This window comes from Cyprinus carpio, chromosome B3 (assembly GCF_018340385.1).
Source record: "Cyprinus carpio isolate SPL01 chromosome B3, ASM1834038v1, whole genome shotgun sequence".
NCBI lineage: Eukaryota > Metazoa > Chordata > Actinopteri > Cypriniformes > Cyprinidae > Cyprinus > Cyprinus carpio.
In genome coordinates, this window is record NC_056599.1 from 17,324,730 (window position 1) to 17,342,016 (window position 17,287).

The 17,287-nt window shown below is 36.6% G+C and overlaps 2 protein-coding genes across 5 annotated transcripts in view; both read right to left on the reverse strand.

Annotated features, from left to right (window-relative positions):
* Nucleotides 1–1,868: 1,868 nt before the first annotated feature.
* Nucleotides 1,869–10,169, reverse strand: LOC109110670 (glucosidase 2 subunit beta-like). 3 transcript variants are annotated; one of them, XM_042720021.1, is made up of 18 exons: nt 9,984–10,169; nt 9,588–9,735; nt 9,364–9,480; nt 8,148–8,243; nt 8,003–8,060; nt 7,449–7,566; nt 7,012–7,141; nt 6,792–6,876; nt 6,615–6,693; nt 6,436–6,519; nt 5,429–5,587; nt 5,092–5,182; nt 4,927–4,996; nt 4,604–4,693; nt 4,451–4,525; nt 3,097–3,196; nt 2,843–3,016; nt 1,869–2,218 (listed from the first exon to the last, which is right to left on the reverse strand). In XM_042720021.1, the coding sequence occupies exons 2-17, from the start codon at nt 9,679–9,681 to the stop codon at nt 2,870–2,872; spliced, it is 1,593 nt and encodes a 530-aa protein (XP_042575955.1). In that variant the 5' UTR covers nt 9,682–9,735; nt 9,984–10,169; the 3' UTR covers nt 1,869–2,218; nt 2,843–2,869. The 3 variants fall into 3 exon arrangements, with proteins under 3 accessions (XP_042575955.1, XP_042575953.1, XP_042575954.1); XM_042720019.1 differs by having other exon boundaries at nt 1,869–3,016; XM_042720020.1 differs by having other exon boundaries at nt 1,869–3,016; nt 9,852–10,169.
* Nucleotides 10,170–12,039: 1,870 nt separating this feature from the next.
* The window catches only part of LOC109110287 (cAMP-specific 3',5'-cyclic phosphodiesterase 4C-like), a 59,219-nt gene continuing 53,971 nt past the window's right edge, over nt 12,040–17,287 (reverse strand). For both annotated transcript variants that reach the window (XM_042720017.1, XM_019123340.2), the window contains 4 exons: nt 16,450–16,604; nt 16,232–16,354; nt 15,931–16,113; nt 12,040–15,834 (listed from right to left, as the gene is read on the reverse strand). In XM_042720017.1, coding sequence (XP_042575951.1) covers nt 15,340–15,834; nt 15,931–16,113; nt 16,232–16,354; nt 16,450–16,604 — 956 coding nt within the window. In that variant the 3' untranslated portion in view covers nt 12,040–15,339. The remainder of the gene's footprint in view (nt 15,835–15,930; nt 16,114–16,231; nt 16,355–16,449; nt 16,605–17,287) is intronic.

Consider the following 17,287-nt stretch of genomic DNA (forward strand, 5'->3'; position numbering starts at 1 on the left):
AATAAAAATTAATTCTAGAAAATTCATACACTACACAGTAGACTAAATAGTACATAAGTGCATACTGAACAGTGCTGGGTAGATCACTTACAAAAGGTAGTCCATTACTGATTCCAAATTACATCGTAGTTTTGTACAATAGAGCAACAACCTACAGACCACGAGAGACAGAGAGAGGGGAAAAAGTTAATATTGATTTGTCACCACACACAAACATTTAATGTATTCTGTTTTGTACAATAGTTAGTAGCGCAATCTATTATATAACACATTTCAGGTAATATAATCAGACTACTTTTGACCTAACACGTTAATCACATTGATTCAAACAGGATAATCTTGTACCATACGGATATAAAAATACAAAGAGAAAAAAAAAAATTATTTGTTCCATTCATCATTATTAACATAGAGTGCATTAAACATTACATTACATCAAAGTTTCACAAATGCGGTTTGTGAGTTTAAAGAAAAGCTATCAATGAATAAAAAAATTAGAAGATAAAATAAAGCATTTTAAAATAACAAAACACTTACTAAAAACTATGAAAATATTTTATTTATTAATGTATTAAAGGGATACTCCACCCCAAAATGAAAATTTTGTCATTAATCACTTACCCCCATGTTGTTCCAAACCCGTAAAGGCTTTGTTTGTCTTCAGAACACAATTTAAGATATTTTGGATAAAAACCACGAGGCTTGTGACTGTCCCACAGACTGCCAAATAAATAACAGTGTCAAGGTCCAGAAAAGTATGAAAAGCAACGTCAGAATACTCCATCTGCCATCAGTGAATGCAAACAGCATACGTTCTTCTGTGTCAGCCGTGCTTTCATTCAAATCAAAACGTAAATACACGTAAAAAACTTATCTTGTGTCACGGCTGACACAGGAGAGCGTACGCTGCTTGCATTCAGCGGATATATTCCCAAAATGGTGCTACGGTGATGCGGAGAGACACAATAAAGTCATTATTTTTGTTTTCTTCTCGAACAAAAAGTATTCTTGTTGCTTCATAACGTTACGGTTGAATCACTGATGCCAGATGGACTATTCTGACGATGCTTTTCATACTCTCCTGGACCCTGACAGTCTAAGTTACTTGGCAGCCAATAGGACAGTCACAAGCCTCCTGGTTTTTATCCAGGATTATATTACATTTCTGTGTTCTGAAGATGAGCGAAGCTTTTACGGGTTTGGAACGACATGGGGGTAAGTGATTAATGACACGATTTTCATTTTGGGGTGGAGTAACCCTTTAATTTAAAATATCAGTGGGTTCTAATAAGTAAATATACGTATTAGGTGAAAGAGGTTCAGCGACCAAATAAAGTTAAGAGAATTCCTGCATTACATGAAAATAAGAAATAACAAGTTTGTGCATTTAATGTGTTTGAAAGACAAAAGCCTTCCAAAGACATTGTAATATTTAGTTGAATACCTGATCATTCAAACAAACACTAAGGCGTAGTTGATGCAACTTGGGAGAAAAAAAAATGTTGAGAAAACACTTCTTAAAATTGGTATGATTTTTTACATCTAGTGCTCAAATGCTGTGTGGCCTCTCAATGTTTATGATTTTTTGAATATTGTTGTTATTTGTTTTGTTGTCTATAAATGTGGAAGGCTTTCTGAATGTATACAAGCGGAAGGCTATTTTAGGAATTAATGAATGATTTTTGATACGTAATCATGTAATAATCCTAACTGTAGTTTGACTACAAATATTTTAAAATGTAATATAATCTAATACTCATTTTTGGAACCTAATTATGTAATCCATCTTACTTGTAATCAGTTACTACCCAGCACTGATACTGAATCAGTATCATTAACTAAGGTCTTTTTTCAACAAGCCACAACAATTTTTGAAATATGAAGCAGATTTTATTTCAACAGTGCTTAACTGTCGCAGTTTTTCTTACGTAGCCAAAGGGAAAGGGCTATCAGACTCTGTGTTCATGTACTAGACAGTAGAGTACATTTTTGAACAAGTCACAATTTTTTATTTTTTTGTTGAATTTATTTCAAAATTATCCATGGAATGTAAAGAGATCAGATTTTACCCCAGTAAAAACAACAACAAAACATTACAGTTTACCAAACGTAATGTTCTCCCAACTTTCAACCTCATTTAGCTGATTCACAACTAATGAAAGAGGTTCTTAAACAGCCCGAACAGGAAATGAAGTTAATGTTCCCACAGAGCAACAACCTACAGACCACGAGAGACAGAGAGAGGGGAAAAAGTTAATATTGATTTGTCCCCACACACAAACAATTAATGTATTCTGAAGAACATAATACACAATTAACTGCACTTTAGGGTCATAAATTGATGATAATGCACAGTGTGCATCAGTATAGATGGAAAAGCTAATTTCAGGAAAACTGCAAGTAAGGCTTATCATAATCTGAATAAAGTCAAAGACGATTAAGCTGCAACTCAACAAAACAAGATCTTCTGTATATAATTCTTGAGATATGCACACTTGCTCCAGACAGCTAAAGGTTTTCCAAATTTGATATTAAACAGAATGCAAATGTTGTTGATTACTGATGCATTCATTGGTGGAACAAAGCAATATTATACACAGAACTGTCTTCAGTAAGAAAGTTCATAATGTTGCACCTAAATAAAGGCTAACTGAATCTATTAAGAAAGCATGCAGTAAACTGTCATCACTATGGCAAAACCCACACCTCATTACATTCAAAGTGTGAATAATGCGTCAAACCAATTTAGACCCTATGATAATTGAAAAATGAAGCCTTGTTTTTTTCCATTAAGAGTGCTTCAGACATTTAAAATAGAGTTTGCATGTGTTTTGTGGCACACCATGCATCAACAAGCAGAGCGTGGAGTCTAGAGCTCCTCGTGGCCGTGTGGCGAGGGGTCAGTGTTGGCTGGCTCTTGGCACACTGCAGGAGTGGTGAATTCCATTAGGTATTCACAGCGACTCGGCTCTGACGTCGAGGTCACCACAGTCTCCTTCCCACAAGTCAGCTTCACCTACCACACAAAGATACACTTAGCAGAAAAACTCCCAGCGTGAATGGCACAGAGGAAGCAATGAAAGAGCCGGTACTTACTGTAGTTGATCTGTTCGGACCTTGCCAGCACCCAGTGCCGTGCTCGTATTTCATCACCAAGTACTTATTATTTTCAGGCCCTGACCAACTTCCCCATATCCTGGGAACATGAGCATCTCTTATTAAATACTGTCAAAAACACTCACGCCATGATATTGCAAATGTGATGATAAAGTGATGTAATATTGAAGAGAAAAAAAAAAAAAGGTCTACAGTGGTTTGCTGGTCTTAACAGGTTTAAGCTGTTAACAACAATCAGGTGTTTAGTTGATTGCTATGGATGCACCATAATAATAATAATAATTAAAAAAAAGTATATGACTCATACCACTACATAATCAATATTAAAATCTCTACCGTCTAAATAAAGATTTTTATCTTTTACTTGTTTTCTGATATGAATGTGCCTGTGAGTCAGAGACCGTAAATTAGAGATCCCAAACTTGGCAATCAAATGAAAAATAACACACACACACACACACACACACACACACACACACACACACACACACACACACACACAAAAAAGAAGTTAAATCTAAAAATGCTAGAAGTGAATTTAGACATTGAGGCATTACAACATCATAATGTACAGAATGACAGAAGGATATTCATTTTGAGGTTTTCAAAAAAAGATCACATTTAAAAGAGTTATTAAAATATTAGTGTTTTAAAAATGAACTTTAAATAAGTGTTTAATAGCAGCAAAAAACAAAAAGGTATAAACAGTTAAATATCCAATATCAATCAATATCAGTAAATTAAAAAAAAAACAATAACCAATAATATTTGTACTACCATTCAAAAGTTTAGATTTTTTTTTACAAGAAGTGTCTTATTCTGACAAAGGCTGCATTTATTTGATCTAAATAAAATCATTTATATCGTGAAATATTATTAAAATTTGAAAGAAATGTTTAAATGTTTTCCATTTTTATATATTTTAAAATGCAATTTATTCCTGTGATGCAAATGTTTTTTCCCCAGTAGCATTACTGCAGTCTTCAGAGTCACATGATTATTCAGAAATTATTCTAATATGCTGATTTGCTGCTTGAGAAACATTTCTGATTATGAATGTAAAAATAATAATAATAATAATAATTTTGGAATAATTCATGTAAACCATGACATTTTTTTTCTTTGATGAACAAAGTAAAAAAAAACAGCACTGAAATCTTTATAAAAAAGACTATAAAAGTCTTTACTTTTGCTTCTGATCAACTTAATGCATCCTTGCAGAATAAAAGTATTAATTTCTTTCATACTTTAACTGAAAAGTGGCCAAAAACCTCAAACCACCCTGGTCTAGTTTAAGCTGTTTTTTTTTTTCCTTCCCCACAATGCCTCTTACCCAAGGTTGGTCTCTGAGCCCCCATACTTGGGTTTCTGTGAAACCCGGTTGAAAGGACAGAGTCTGTAGATGTACCTAAAGGCAAACAGAACACAGAAATAAATCACAGCACAGAAATATCATTCCAGAACAACAAACGCCGGTTTCACTTACTCGCTAGTGGAAAGTTCGTAGCACTGGCTGTACATGTAAGTGAACTCAGCATTAGGGCCGAAATCAAACGACAGCTCCTTTTCAATATTTCTGCAACACAATCAAAGGAAAACTCAACACAGTGCTCAGCAGCAGGGTCCCCGTGCACCAGCGTCAGAGAACACTGCAAATGCACTGAAGGACGCAAGTGATGCAACCATAAGTCAAATAAACAGCACACTCTGATCTAAACATACACTGACCAATGAGAATTTCAGTTTGCTACACTCCCACTTGATTTCAAACTCAACTTCTTTCGAGGAAGATAGCAGCATTGAACAAACCTGATTTGATCGTCCATCTCCCGAAGAGCTTTCTCAGAATCCTCAAAGTCATCTCTGGCCTTCTGAGCAGCTGTGAACCAGAGAACAGTTGGTTAGCAGAGGAAAACAAAGAAGAACTCGATGAGTACAAACGTATTGATGAATAGGACTGGCAGCAGAGCCAACCTTCGATGAGGGCCTGGGTGTCTGGGTCATAGGGTGGCATGGCTTCCTCATCTTCATGACTCTTCTCTGGAGTCTTAACGGTGGGCGGCGCCTGCACAACACACAACCACGCTTATATAAAGATATCATTTTTACACCTGCACAGTACGGTGAGCATGAGTTATAGCACACTATGTGGTAAGCCCTTTGCCATTAAGCCTTAGGACATGAGTTAAAGGTTAAAGACTTTAAATGTCAAGCGGAGAAGTGTTAATAGAAGAATCAAAATGTCACTGCGGATCTAAACATCACTGAAGTTAATGCTTGCTCAGGTTTTCTGTATGATATACACTCTCACCTTATCATCGTCTTCATGATAATCATCTTCATCATCCTCATCCTCGTCGTCTTCCTCTGAGATGTCATCTTCTGGGTATGGCTCTGAGTCATTGTCTACAGCTGGTTCTTTCACTTCATCTGGAGGCGTTTCCACTGGGGCAGGTTCCTCAGGCTGGGACTGAGAGAGAACGGAGGCTATTGAGTTTGAGTAAAATTTGGGTGCTTTTATTATTGTATCAAGTACTCATAACAATGCAAGACAAGTTATCAAATAAAAAAGACAATTAAAAGTACAAAATAACTAACTACACTACTCTTACATTGTTACAAAAGATTTACATTTCAAATAAATGCTGATAAATAAATTCAGCTTTGCCATCACAGGTATGAACTCAAATTTAAAACACAGTGATGTAGAAAACAGTAAGTTTTAATTGCAATACTATTCCACAATATTACTCTTTTTAATGTATTATTTATCAAATAAATGCAACCTTGGTGAGCATAAGAGACTTTGCTCTTTTTAATGTATTATTAATCAAATAAATGAATAATTGGTGAGGATAAGAAAATTATTTCGCAATAATCCCAAAGTTTTTAAAGGTAGCGTAAATAACTAACATTGGTAACTAGGTTGTTGAGCTAATTAAAAAAAAAAAAAAAAAAGAGGAAACAGAATGAGATTATTTAATTTTTTAATTATATGGAATATCATGCACAGCAGAGATGCATGTATAAATTATGTTATGTATGGTTAGTCAAGTTAAAATTAATATTATCTAAAAAAAATAAGCCTTCTATAATAAATTAAGCAATTACAAAATGCAGTTAAATGGCTACTTGTCATACTTAATGTTTTCATTTTCAATGGTAATTTTTGTTACAGTTTATCTAAGCTTTATCACTTTGATTATTTGCGTCTTGATTGTTTTAAAGAAAATTAATACGACACAAAGTGCTACCAAACTTACCAAGAACAACCTCAAAAGTCATTAAACGTGACATGTCTGCTTCTTTTCTACTAACCTCTGAGTGGTACTTGTCTTTAATGTTGGTCCAAACACTCTCAAATGTTGACGTGTCCACCTGCGCAGCTCCTCCCATCAGTCCCTGAATAAATCACAAAGCAGACATCTAAATGAGTGGCAGTTCACTCACTGATACGTAGCACATTTTGACTGAGAAATGATTAAATACAAACATACCTGGACCTCAGTTTCAGTAAGTGTGCCATCAGCATCTGGGTCCAATTCAGCATGAGACTGGAGCTCAGAAACAGACACACTGACACAGAGACACCACGCCAGTTTATATTCATTCTCTAGCTATATGCACAATCAGAGAGAGAAAGAGAAACAAAATATATAATTATTGGCACTTACAAGCCATCTGAATTGTCATCCAGCTCCAAAAAGGCTTCTGCCATTTTGGCTTTGTCCTTCTCCAAGCGAATAGCTGCCTTTTGTTCTGGAATGGAATTAAAAAACAGATTAGATCTACATTAATGCCAAACCATTGATGAAATGAGCCAGCCTGCAAATTAAACACTATAAGTAAATTTTCATATGGCTTAAAGAGATATACATTTGCAGCTGCACTCACCTTCCCAGGCCTTGAGGTGGCGCTCTTTAGCTTCCTTCTCAGGCTGCTCTGCTGCCTCTTTCACTGTCCTCAGCGCTTCAACTTTCTCCTCGAGCTGTTTCTTATTTTCCTGCATATCAGTCACTTTACCCTACAAAAGAGAAAGCATTTTACATTTACCAAACCTCACTGACAAAATACGGCTTTTTAAAAGTGCAGCGTATACAAGCAATTGTTCAGTGTGGGAACTGGATGATTTCTGTTGCAAGTGAGTCAAAAAAAACAACAACAAAAAAAGCAAAGCAAATATGACTGCAGCATTTCATCATGTTTGAAAACTGACATTCTCTAAGTCAACACTACCAGCTGAACAAACTGTATAATCGGTAATAAAATACGAAACAGAAGCATTTTGACATCTCAGATTGATGTGTGGGTTTACACAAAGCAAATCTCACCTGCTTTTCTTCTCGTCCTTTCTTGGCTTCCTCAATGAGCTGCTGTTTCAGGAGAAAGCCCTCTTTGGTGATCTCAGCCATCTTCTGCAAAACTTCCCGCTCTTTACGTCCTAGTTCCCTAAGAACCAAACAAATCTCTCATATTTCGATGTGCTTATAGCCTTTGCATCATAAGTAAAAATGGAAAGTAAAACGATGAGATATTTTCTCACAGATCTTTGTTCTCATAAAAACAAATGTGTATTGCATTTATTTTTTATGTTATTTAACATTCCTACAATAAAAAAATAAATAAAACATCACATTTAAACAGCTAGAAAGTGCGTTATTTAGGATATTAACTTCCATAGACTGCTAATTCACACAGTCAAGATGATTAAAACTGACATTTGTTTTAACTTAGCACATCTTAGTGCAATATTGAGATGCATCACAATGACCGAAGACATCTGTTTGGTGAACATGTATGCAATGGAGCACAAGGATGTGTCATGTGTAAACGGCTGTTAATGTGCTTTTCCCTGGAAAGCGATTACATTTGGATCAGAACTCACTTGCAGGTATTTTCACATTTGGCTCCGCTGTTGTACTCATCAGTAGTATCGCAGCAGTCTGTGGAGAGGAAAGATTTCAAATGCAATACCATTCCATTCACCGAACACTGCTGAGGAGAAATGTCCAAATGCAGAGTCATCTTACCACAGATGCCATCATTAATACGGGAGGATGGGATAAACATGGGCCTGTAGCCAGCATTGGTGCAGTGGAAGCTGCCATTCGGACAAGCAGCGGTGCCTGAGGACAGACATAAACCACCGTCATGCACGATGCCAAACTATACTGCATCAGCACTTTCATGGACTTGAGACAGTTCGCACAAAATATTACAATTCTGAGCTCTGTTGTACTCAACCTCAGGTCTTTCTCTCACTGAAGCTGTTTACTAAAGTACAGGCCCAAGCAGTTCAGTTCAACACAATGAAGTCATGCTCTTCATTCACTTCCACTGACTGAATGAAAAAGGGCAGCTTTTGTATTCTTTTAGATGTCTTCTTTTGTGTTTCATGCAAGAAAGGAAACCATGCAGGATTGATTTTTTATTATTATTTATATATATGTATACAGATATTTAGCCCTTATTTGTTCTGGGTTTTTTTAGCACATTTTTCTTATAGCACAAACACAGTTTTGTTCATGAGTGTCACGCAAGCATCTCAAAGCTTCCGTTTACCATATTTGATGTGCTTTATATACACATGTATATCAAACATATATAGTTATAAAGCTGTCAAAATAAAAGCTTCGGTTTACATAACGTGTATACTGTGTATATTTATTATGCATATATAAATACAAACACGTATATATTTAAGAAAAATGCTGTTTACATTAAATATATGTATATATATATATATAATATAAGAATATCAATATAAGTCTATTTACATGTAAATATTTTCAAAATATATACTGTATGTGTGTGTATTTATATATACTTAATAAATATACACAGTACACTTACATCAGTGTTGATCAATGTTTATATGTGAAAAAAAGCCTAAATTAAATCTACTCATCATATAAAGTGATTAAGTCTCTTTAGAAGATTTTTATTAAACCTTTACTTTTACAATGCATTTATGAGCTTTCTGAAACTTCAAAGTTTCGGCAGCATGAATTTTCAAAGAAAGAATAGAAATCGCTCTATGTTTTTCTTTAGTGTTTTGAAGAGGAACAAATGTTTTATGGTTTGAAATAACATGAGGTTGAGTAACCCTTCTAATGTAAAAACTAAGCAGACCTTTCAGGAAACCATTTCACTGCTAAATGACTTTGAATATAAATCTGAGGGGAGAAGCTTTCGATTAAAGACTGGCAAGATAATCCATCTTAAATTCTAAACCAAAAGAAGTACCTGGCTCATCTGAACCATCCTTGCAGTCACAGTAGTCATCATTCACTCGGTCAAAGGGAATAGTCCGGGATCCATCGAGACAGGTGAAAGGCTTGCTCTCCTCATAAAACTGTTTCTCTTTATTTATTTAGACAAAATATGAGTTAAGCCAGTCAGACCAGAATGTGTAGAGAAACCAGTCCAGGTTTAATGCAGAGTATGCAATAAATGATATATGACTTTACTTGTCAGGGGCACTCCTCGTGGCCGCTGAATCTCCACAGGTGTCCCCAAGCTGACAGCAAAGACCAAAGTCAACAGCAGGTGCAGGCAGGTCATGATGCCTCAGGAAAAGCAGGGGCACACGCAAACTCCCACTAGAGGCGCCGAGACCTTGGAGCAACATGAAGGCACAGCGCATTGTCCAAATGAACATCACAGTAACTTACATCTAATCCTTTCATAAGTACACGTCATACCAAAGGTTTACAAGAAGCTAAACGAATTACGTTATTCTTTATCCAAATGATGGTCGCAGACAAATCCGTCTATAAACGTCTTATTCGCATCATCTTCGTTAATTCAATCTGAAATGGCTTCCGCACACACAGCCAGCCAGCCGAACACACTCAAATACTCACCGATCTGAAGTGACAAACAACACAGTGTCACGATAGCAGGTATTACGTTACAATAAACACCACCTTAATTATACGTGCGCTTGTATAATTAGTCAAAGAAATCTAAAAAAAGGTCATTGTAAAACAGTCACTTCCGAAGAGCGTTCCTGCGCCGTTTGTTACGTCACCAGGATGAGCGGTGTTCTCATGTGATTGGTGGATTCAAGTTGGTGGAGGAATGCGTCATTGTGGGTAATGCAGTCATAAAAAACGGCTTGCTTTTGCAAAAAAATTATGATACGCTTAATAATAAATCAGTTACCATATATTTAAACAGAAGCGTCCCACCTATGGAGAACCAATCCTGCAGAAATTAAAAAAAAAAAAAAATACATAGATAAATAAAATAAAAAAATGACTTGATAAAAACAAATATAGTTCATTTGTAATAAAATTTAATGCTGAATTGATTTTTTATTACTCTTTTCCTTTATTTGGTATTTTCTGTATTTATTTTGACATTTTTTTCATTCATATTTAACTTTTATTTACTTATTCTTTCGTTTATTTTCATTCAATTTATTTATTTTTAAACGTACTTATTCAGTCGTTTATTTATTTAAGTATATATTTATTTTTAAAAGTGTTTATTCATTCGTTAATTAATTAATTAATCCAATGAAATTATTTTATTTATTTATTTATAATTTCTGCATGTTTGGTCCTTTGCACCAGCACCAGCATTTAAATAGCCCACTGACAGATCAGCTCCTTCAAACATTGTGGCAGGATTAAATCCTGTTTTGCATATATAATTGTAAACATAATCATTATTACAGGAATAATGTTATAATTATAATTAATTAAAAAGCTTGGAATGAAAACAATTTGTTCACGTGACGTGCGAAAGGCGCGCGCGCGGTTTTTCTTCAAGCCTATGTTGTAGCTACTCGCTCTGCTAAACTTATTTTAACTGCATAAAAGTTGTTTAAAATGTTTGTAAGGATTTAAATTAGTAATGTTTTGGGTAATTTTGATCTGAGGACTTTTTTAACCCAAAGTTTCAGGACTTCAGGTAAGCAGCCAGTAAACTTTGACAAATAGCCTACTAATATTAACTGAATTTCCAAATGTCCATAACAAACTCCAGCTATTATAATACCTTTAAACAAATCTCCATTGTAACTTTGTCTAAAGTTCCGTGACGTACGCTTTGCATGCAACACAAAATACAGTTATCAAAAAGTAGCTGTATAACAGACGTTATTATGAATGGTTTCAGCAGCACTGTATGATGATTAATCGACTGAATATTTGCTTTAACACAGCCAGGTCAAAAGATAAGAGGAGGTCATGAGGATGAAACGACGATACATGCGGGTGAGAGATTTACCACAAGAGAAAATACTGGATGTTATTCTGTTACCAAACATTTAAACTATATATTATCATTGTAAAGAGCATCTTACAAAAACGAAACATAGAAATGCAAGCTCCGGTGAAGTTGGTGACACAACTCTGCCCCCTACCTTTAGTTTAAATACATTTTCCTATTCTCAAATAGTTAAACAGTGAGATCATGCCTTAAATGGGTTATTAACACTTACACTTTAATTAATATTTTATACTTAAATATATAGAAACTGTTTTATTTGAAATGAAAACAAAAATATCACAGGTCCTATATAGGACAGGTTCAGAGTGTATAAATTATTAAGCAACTAAAAATAATAAATAATAAAAAAAAAAAACTACTTCTGTTTCTAACAATAATACAGCAGTAATTCAACAATTTTGTTTTACTGGAAACCTTTTTGTCTGTAGGGGTCAGTAAAGTGTCACTCTCTGACTGTAACTCTCTCTATATATCAACTACTATTTTACATTTAACATTTAATCATTTAGCAAACACTAAAATTTGCTAAATACCACTTCATTCTCTAAACAGATGATGCAAAATATTTTCAGTGTTTGCTGTCATGAGGTGTGTAGTGATCATACACAGAAATCAGCCTGATTACATGTTGCAGTTGTGAGACTGCAGATGGAAAAAAAATATTAAAATACAGATATTGCATTTATTAGAAAAATCGTCCTTTATTTGTATTTTCAACACACTTTACAGTACTGAACAGTGAAAGAAAAAATATACTGGTATATATTTATATATTTGTTGTTTTTTTATATATATATAGCTGTTTGCTTATTAAATGCATTTTATTCACAAAATGACAACTTAGTTCTCTCAGAGGAAAACCTTTCATAAAAATAATATAATATAAAATAACTTGGACACATTATACACATTACAGCAATATAATGTACAAATATTACAATCATTTTCCTGTGTTTTCTTTTTCATTTATATTATTACCATAACTTGTGAACAAGAAACATATTATTTAAAGCCCAGAGAATAATTTCATTGGAGAGTCTCATGAGGCATGACTTCAAAGTACAAAGAAAAACTGCTCTCCGATTAAGCCTCGTCATCTTTCTGACTGTCTCTTGGTCATTAACCTCACAGAAGTATTTAAAAACCCTATTAAAAGCCATTGCAGTCCAGATTATTGACACAGAGTAGCTGATGTTGCTCAGTGCTTTAGCAGAAAATGGCATTGAGGACCAAAGAGACCACGTTTGGACCGAGCCATTTAAAGTGCTTACCCTGTGCCATGCTTTACAACACTCTGTACCATTCCCCTGATATCAGCCATCTCACAACAGCTTCCTACAGAAAAAATAAAGTGCTGGTAAAGACAAGTTTTAGAAACAATGGATGATTAGTCTGTTTTCCAATACAATTCAAATATTCACATTTAAATGTGGTGGGAAGTTGACTAAAATCCCCCAAATGAACGGCAGGGAGATGACAGGAGAAAGAAATGAAATTATGAAATCCCACAATTCAACTACAGTTCAGTACAACTTAAAGTGATTCATTGTGACAGTGACTGATTCTGAGAGATCTCAAATTTACAATTCAACATTACAGTATATACAAAACAAGCAGTGATTCGTCTACTATTTATATTTTTTGATTTCCAAACCATCAAACCAGAATGATACAAAAATAAAAACTGTACACAAACTGTTCAAAGAAAACACTTGTTTTTCCTTTTGATATCCAAAAAGAATGGCAGCAAGGAATTAATTTTAATAATTTCTTAATAAGAAACAATTGCTACAGTGTCGTGTTAAAATGGCAAATATTATTTGTTAGCGTAGTGCTCACAACATTAACGAAAAGCCACACAACAAAGCAATTTAAGGTAAGACAGGCAAATGTATATGGGAATCGCCCCATCCGATCGTGTAACCTCTGCCTTTCCTCCGGTGGTCCGCCAAATGAAAACTTACACCGTGACATCCTCTAATCCTGTCACAGACAAGTACAGTTATCACACACGTACTGGTATGACCTCGAGTTACTGCTCTGATGGGAACAGGCTTGTGTAAAGCTAAGCTACTGACCAGCAGAAACTAGCTTGCCATCTTATTTCAAGAGGGATGCTCACAATATAAAAACAATTGATTCACTCAACTGAACTAAAACCAAAACAAATTCTGAGAGAGGAGAGAGGCAATATTGCAAATCTAACATCAACCTGAGAACTCACTCTCATTCATTCTCTTCATTCTATCTCTCTCTGTCTCCCTTTAAACGTTGGTGAAAAGTCAAACAGAAATCACTAAAAGATGCTGGACATGAAATACATTAAAGCAACAGTTTTGTTTAATGGTATGACCTGCTTTCTCTGTCTGTACTCCATTATAGTCACTTTGCCATGCAGAAAAAATACCCTACACCTCCAGATGGAGCTATTGTGTATTCACAGACATTTAGGAAGGCATATAAGACATGAAACAAATAATCTGGGATCTAATGCCAACATCTTATTATTCCACAAAATGACAGGTAGAAACCCTACAGTTGACATTAAGGCAAAAAAGCATCAAACTCAATATGGCTGCATGTCTTTCCAACATCTAACCACCAACGCCTTTCTCTCTCAGATATGCATCAGCTTCTCTCCCCATCCTCTGTTCTAGCCACCGATCGAGGCTCCTCCAACTTATCAGTTACGCACTCATTCCTTTGGCAATACATAACTTAGTGTGTTGTGGTGTAGAGAATGCATTACCAGCATGAGTGGGTGAAGGTGAGAGAGTCTGTGCGAATGTGTCCTGCAGTTGAGGAGACTGTTGCTTTTACAAACTTGGCAGGAATGGATATAACAAAACAAAACAAAAAGAAGGCAAAACATATGTTTCAAAGCGTCACATGGCTTATCCTCAGAAAGTGACTATCATTAATTATTCACATGGAAAGTGAGGGCAGTTCGTAAGCAGTGATGGTGATAAATCTAATGTACGCCCTAAATGCTCGGTAGGCTTGAAAGCGACCCGAGGAAGACTGACAGATGAGAGCAGGAACTATCACAAAGACAATGCGAATGCTCCATGCTGGACGAACCATATTCGATGGAGATAGATTGCTTAAAAAGAGAAAGAGACAATCAAAAATGAAGATGAAAGCAGACACTCCTGTCCCACGATGCATTGCTTCACAACAGCTCCAAAGTTGAAGCTGGTGGTTCAGAAAGGCACACGGCCATCTTCCACTGGTAGCACTCCTGGGTAAAGGGTAAGAGGGGGTGGGACCCACTAACAAATCATTTCCGACATACTCATCCCTCCACAGTCTTCTGGACAGCAGACGTTATCTTATTTTCTCCCGGCAGATGCAACTGTGTTCTCTCTATGACAGAAATTGAAAAAGAGTCTCAGATTTCACTCAGCATGCGAATTCTGAGGATTCAAGTCGTTGTTAGAATGCTTTAAAAACAGATTATTGACACTGATGCTCCTTTTTATGATGGCTTTTTCCCAAAGAGATTCCTTTCAGATCCAAGCCCCCCCGAACACATACACAGACACACAGCCGTGTGTTTGCACGTACTGTGTGGTATTGTTATTTTAGGTTATAATTCATGTACGTCTGTGAATGTGTGTATGCGTATGTGTAGAAATTCCAGAGTGCTACACTGACGTAATGGCCCTTTACAAACCCCACCGCAATTCTGTTATGCTTTTCTGTCAAACCTCACCCTCGCTGCTGCTGGACGGACTCCAGCTCACACTCCAAATCTACAGTTGTTGTGTTCAATACTTCTATGATATCTATATTATTTTGTTCCCTTTTTGAAAAATAAAATCAAATGTCTTATTGGATTGGTACACAAGACGTATTCTGTTCATGGTCTAGCTAGCAGAAACAGAAGAGTCCTATGTGAGCGGAATAGGGACAGAGTTTTTGAAGGATGGCCCCTACTTAGCCCCCTGGGCCAGACAGCTGTTCCTTGAGTCTCGAGTATTACGTGTCATCATTAGGAGAGGAAGACTTCTCCTCCTCCTCCGTCTCCTCCACGGGGCTCTCATCAGACTGTCTCTCGTCTTCCTCCTCGACTACTGACTGAACCTGCAGTCGCCTCGGTCCCGACCTCTCAACCACTACCTCTGTCACTTCCTCGCCATCCTCCATTTTTTCCTCTATCTCATCCTCCTCAGCTTCATCTGCCTCCTCGTCTTCTTTCTTTGCCTCTTGACCACGGCTGTCTATGTGGTTATGACTGGGAGCGCTGTCCTGTCCTGGTTCTCCCTCCAGGGTGAGCTCAAACTGGAATTTGTTTGTGCAGGATTCAAGCTCATTATCTGGGCCGTCCGGCGGTGGCGATGGGCTCTGGGGAATGGTGCTTTGGTACCAGTCCCGGTTGTCCTCAAGGGTGTCCAAAATTTCCTGAGCATCAGGGTGGACCAGGTCCCCCCAGGTCTCCCACAGGGGATGCACAATATAATCAATAAATCCCACCTGAAAAAGGAAACCCAGCATGTAGAGAGATAGTTAAGGAGCAGTTTATGCCAGAAGGTTGAGAATGTATGTTTGTGTGGGTGCTTATATGTGTACCTGACTTTTTTCCACGGATGCAGTGTGTTTGTCACACATGGGGCTGATTTCCATCCCACGCTCTCGCTCTTTATCACCCTGCCGGAAGAATTCCTCCATAATACGCTCAGTCCACTGCCTGTACACGGCCAGGGGCTTGGTTGGGTTACTAAGGTCAGCACAGTGCACCATGTTCCTCAGGACCTGTACACACATACAGTACACACCTGTGACTAAGTAGTCTGTATTTTTTTTTCTAGTCTGCACTTACAGACTCATGTCATAGTTTTGAACTGTTTTGTTGTATGATAAAGACACATACCTGTATTCGGTCATTATAATGGTCCAGCATCAGCACACCTGAACTTGTCACTTTCTTGGTCTCAACCATTGTCTTTAGATCTGCCAGCAAGCTCATATGCTTTGACATGTCTGTTGCCAGAACCTGAGAAGACAAGGAAATGAAAGTGTTCATTAAAAATGTTGACCCTCAGGAATACAAAAAAACTGAGGTTCAGTGCAGTGCAATCAGGGTCTAACCATGTCGATGACCAGCTTGCGCAGACTCTGCCGTTGCCGTTTGGTGAGGTTCTGAAAGATGTCACAGTTCTCCTCATGCAGAAGCTTGAAACCTACAGCCAGGTGGTGGTTCTCCAGTACAGATTCATCGTTGTACATTAATGCCAGTTCTGAGTCTGTAAAAAAGAGCAGGACAGGCTATCAGTGGATTTCAGGGTCTTCTTGGGTCCTTTACATAAACAAGTGAGGATGCTGTTGCTGATTTTGCCCATTTAATTTACAATATTTAGCTTCAGATGCAGTAAATTAACAAACAATATAAAATTCAATACCGGTATCTTCCCTCATAACTGGTATTATCACATATCATAGCAAGCTTAGTTACCAATATAATCATCTCCAGTGGTGGGAAACATTAAGTACCTCACAGTTCGATTCAGACTGATTTTATTTATTTTATTAACATTAATGTAACAAACGGCAAAGTTTATTAGGCTGCTTACACTTTAAGAACAAACGCACAGATCTAATATACTGTTACATCTAATTTGCTCCAAACTGTTTATGTTCACATATGGCATAATAGACTGCAGGGCTTAAAGTTCTCCGGCAAAAAAAGTTATCCTATATTTAAAAACACTTGTCGATATCACGTTCGAGTTCATGAGTTTACCTACCAATGTATGAGAGGAACACAGCTTTCACATTCAACCAAACTAACATTACTACCCAATCAGAAGTTTTTGCTCTTATAAACAAGAGACGCGCATTAGCTGATGAATGGAAAAGAAGCCTGGGTCTCGAGCGTGACTCATTGAAAAAGCTGCGAGATGCAATGGTCAAAGAGTTCCATCTAGCA

Bases quoted from the DNA above. Each gene is read 5' to 3' on its own strand.
- LOC109110670 (XM_042720021.1), bottom strand. From the start codon at position 9,681: ATGACCTGCCTGCACCTGCTGTTGACTTTGGTCTTTGCTGTCAGCTTG. The intron at 6,877-7,011 runs GTGAGTGCAGCT...ATTCCATTCCAG, and splicing joins CCACCTCAAGGCCTGGGAAG to AACAAAAGGCAGCTATTCGC. The intron at 6,520-6,614 runs GTATGTTTGTAT...TGATTTATTCAG, and splicing joins TTACTGAAACTGAGGTCCAG to GGACTGATGGGAGGAGCTGC.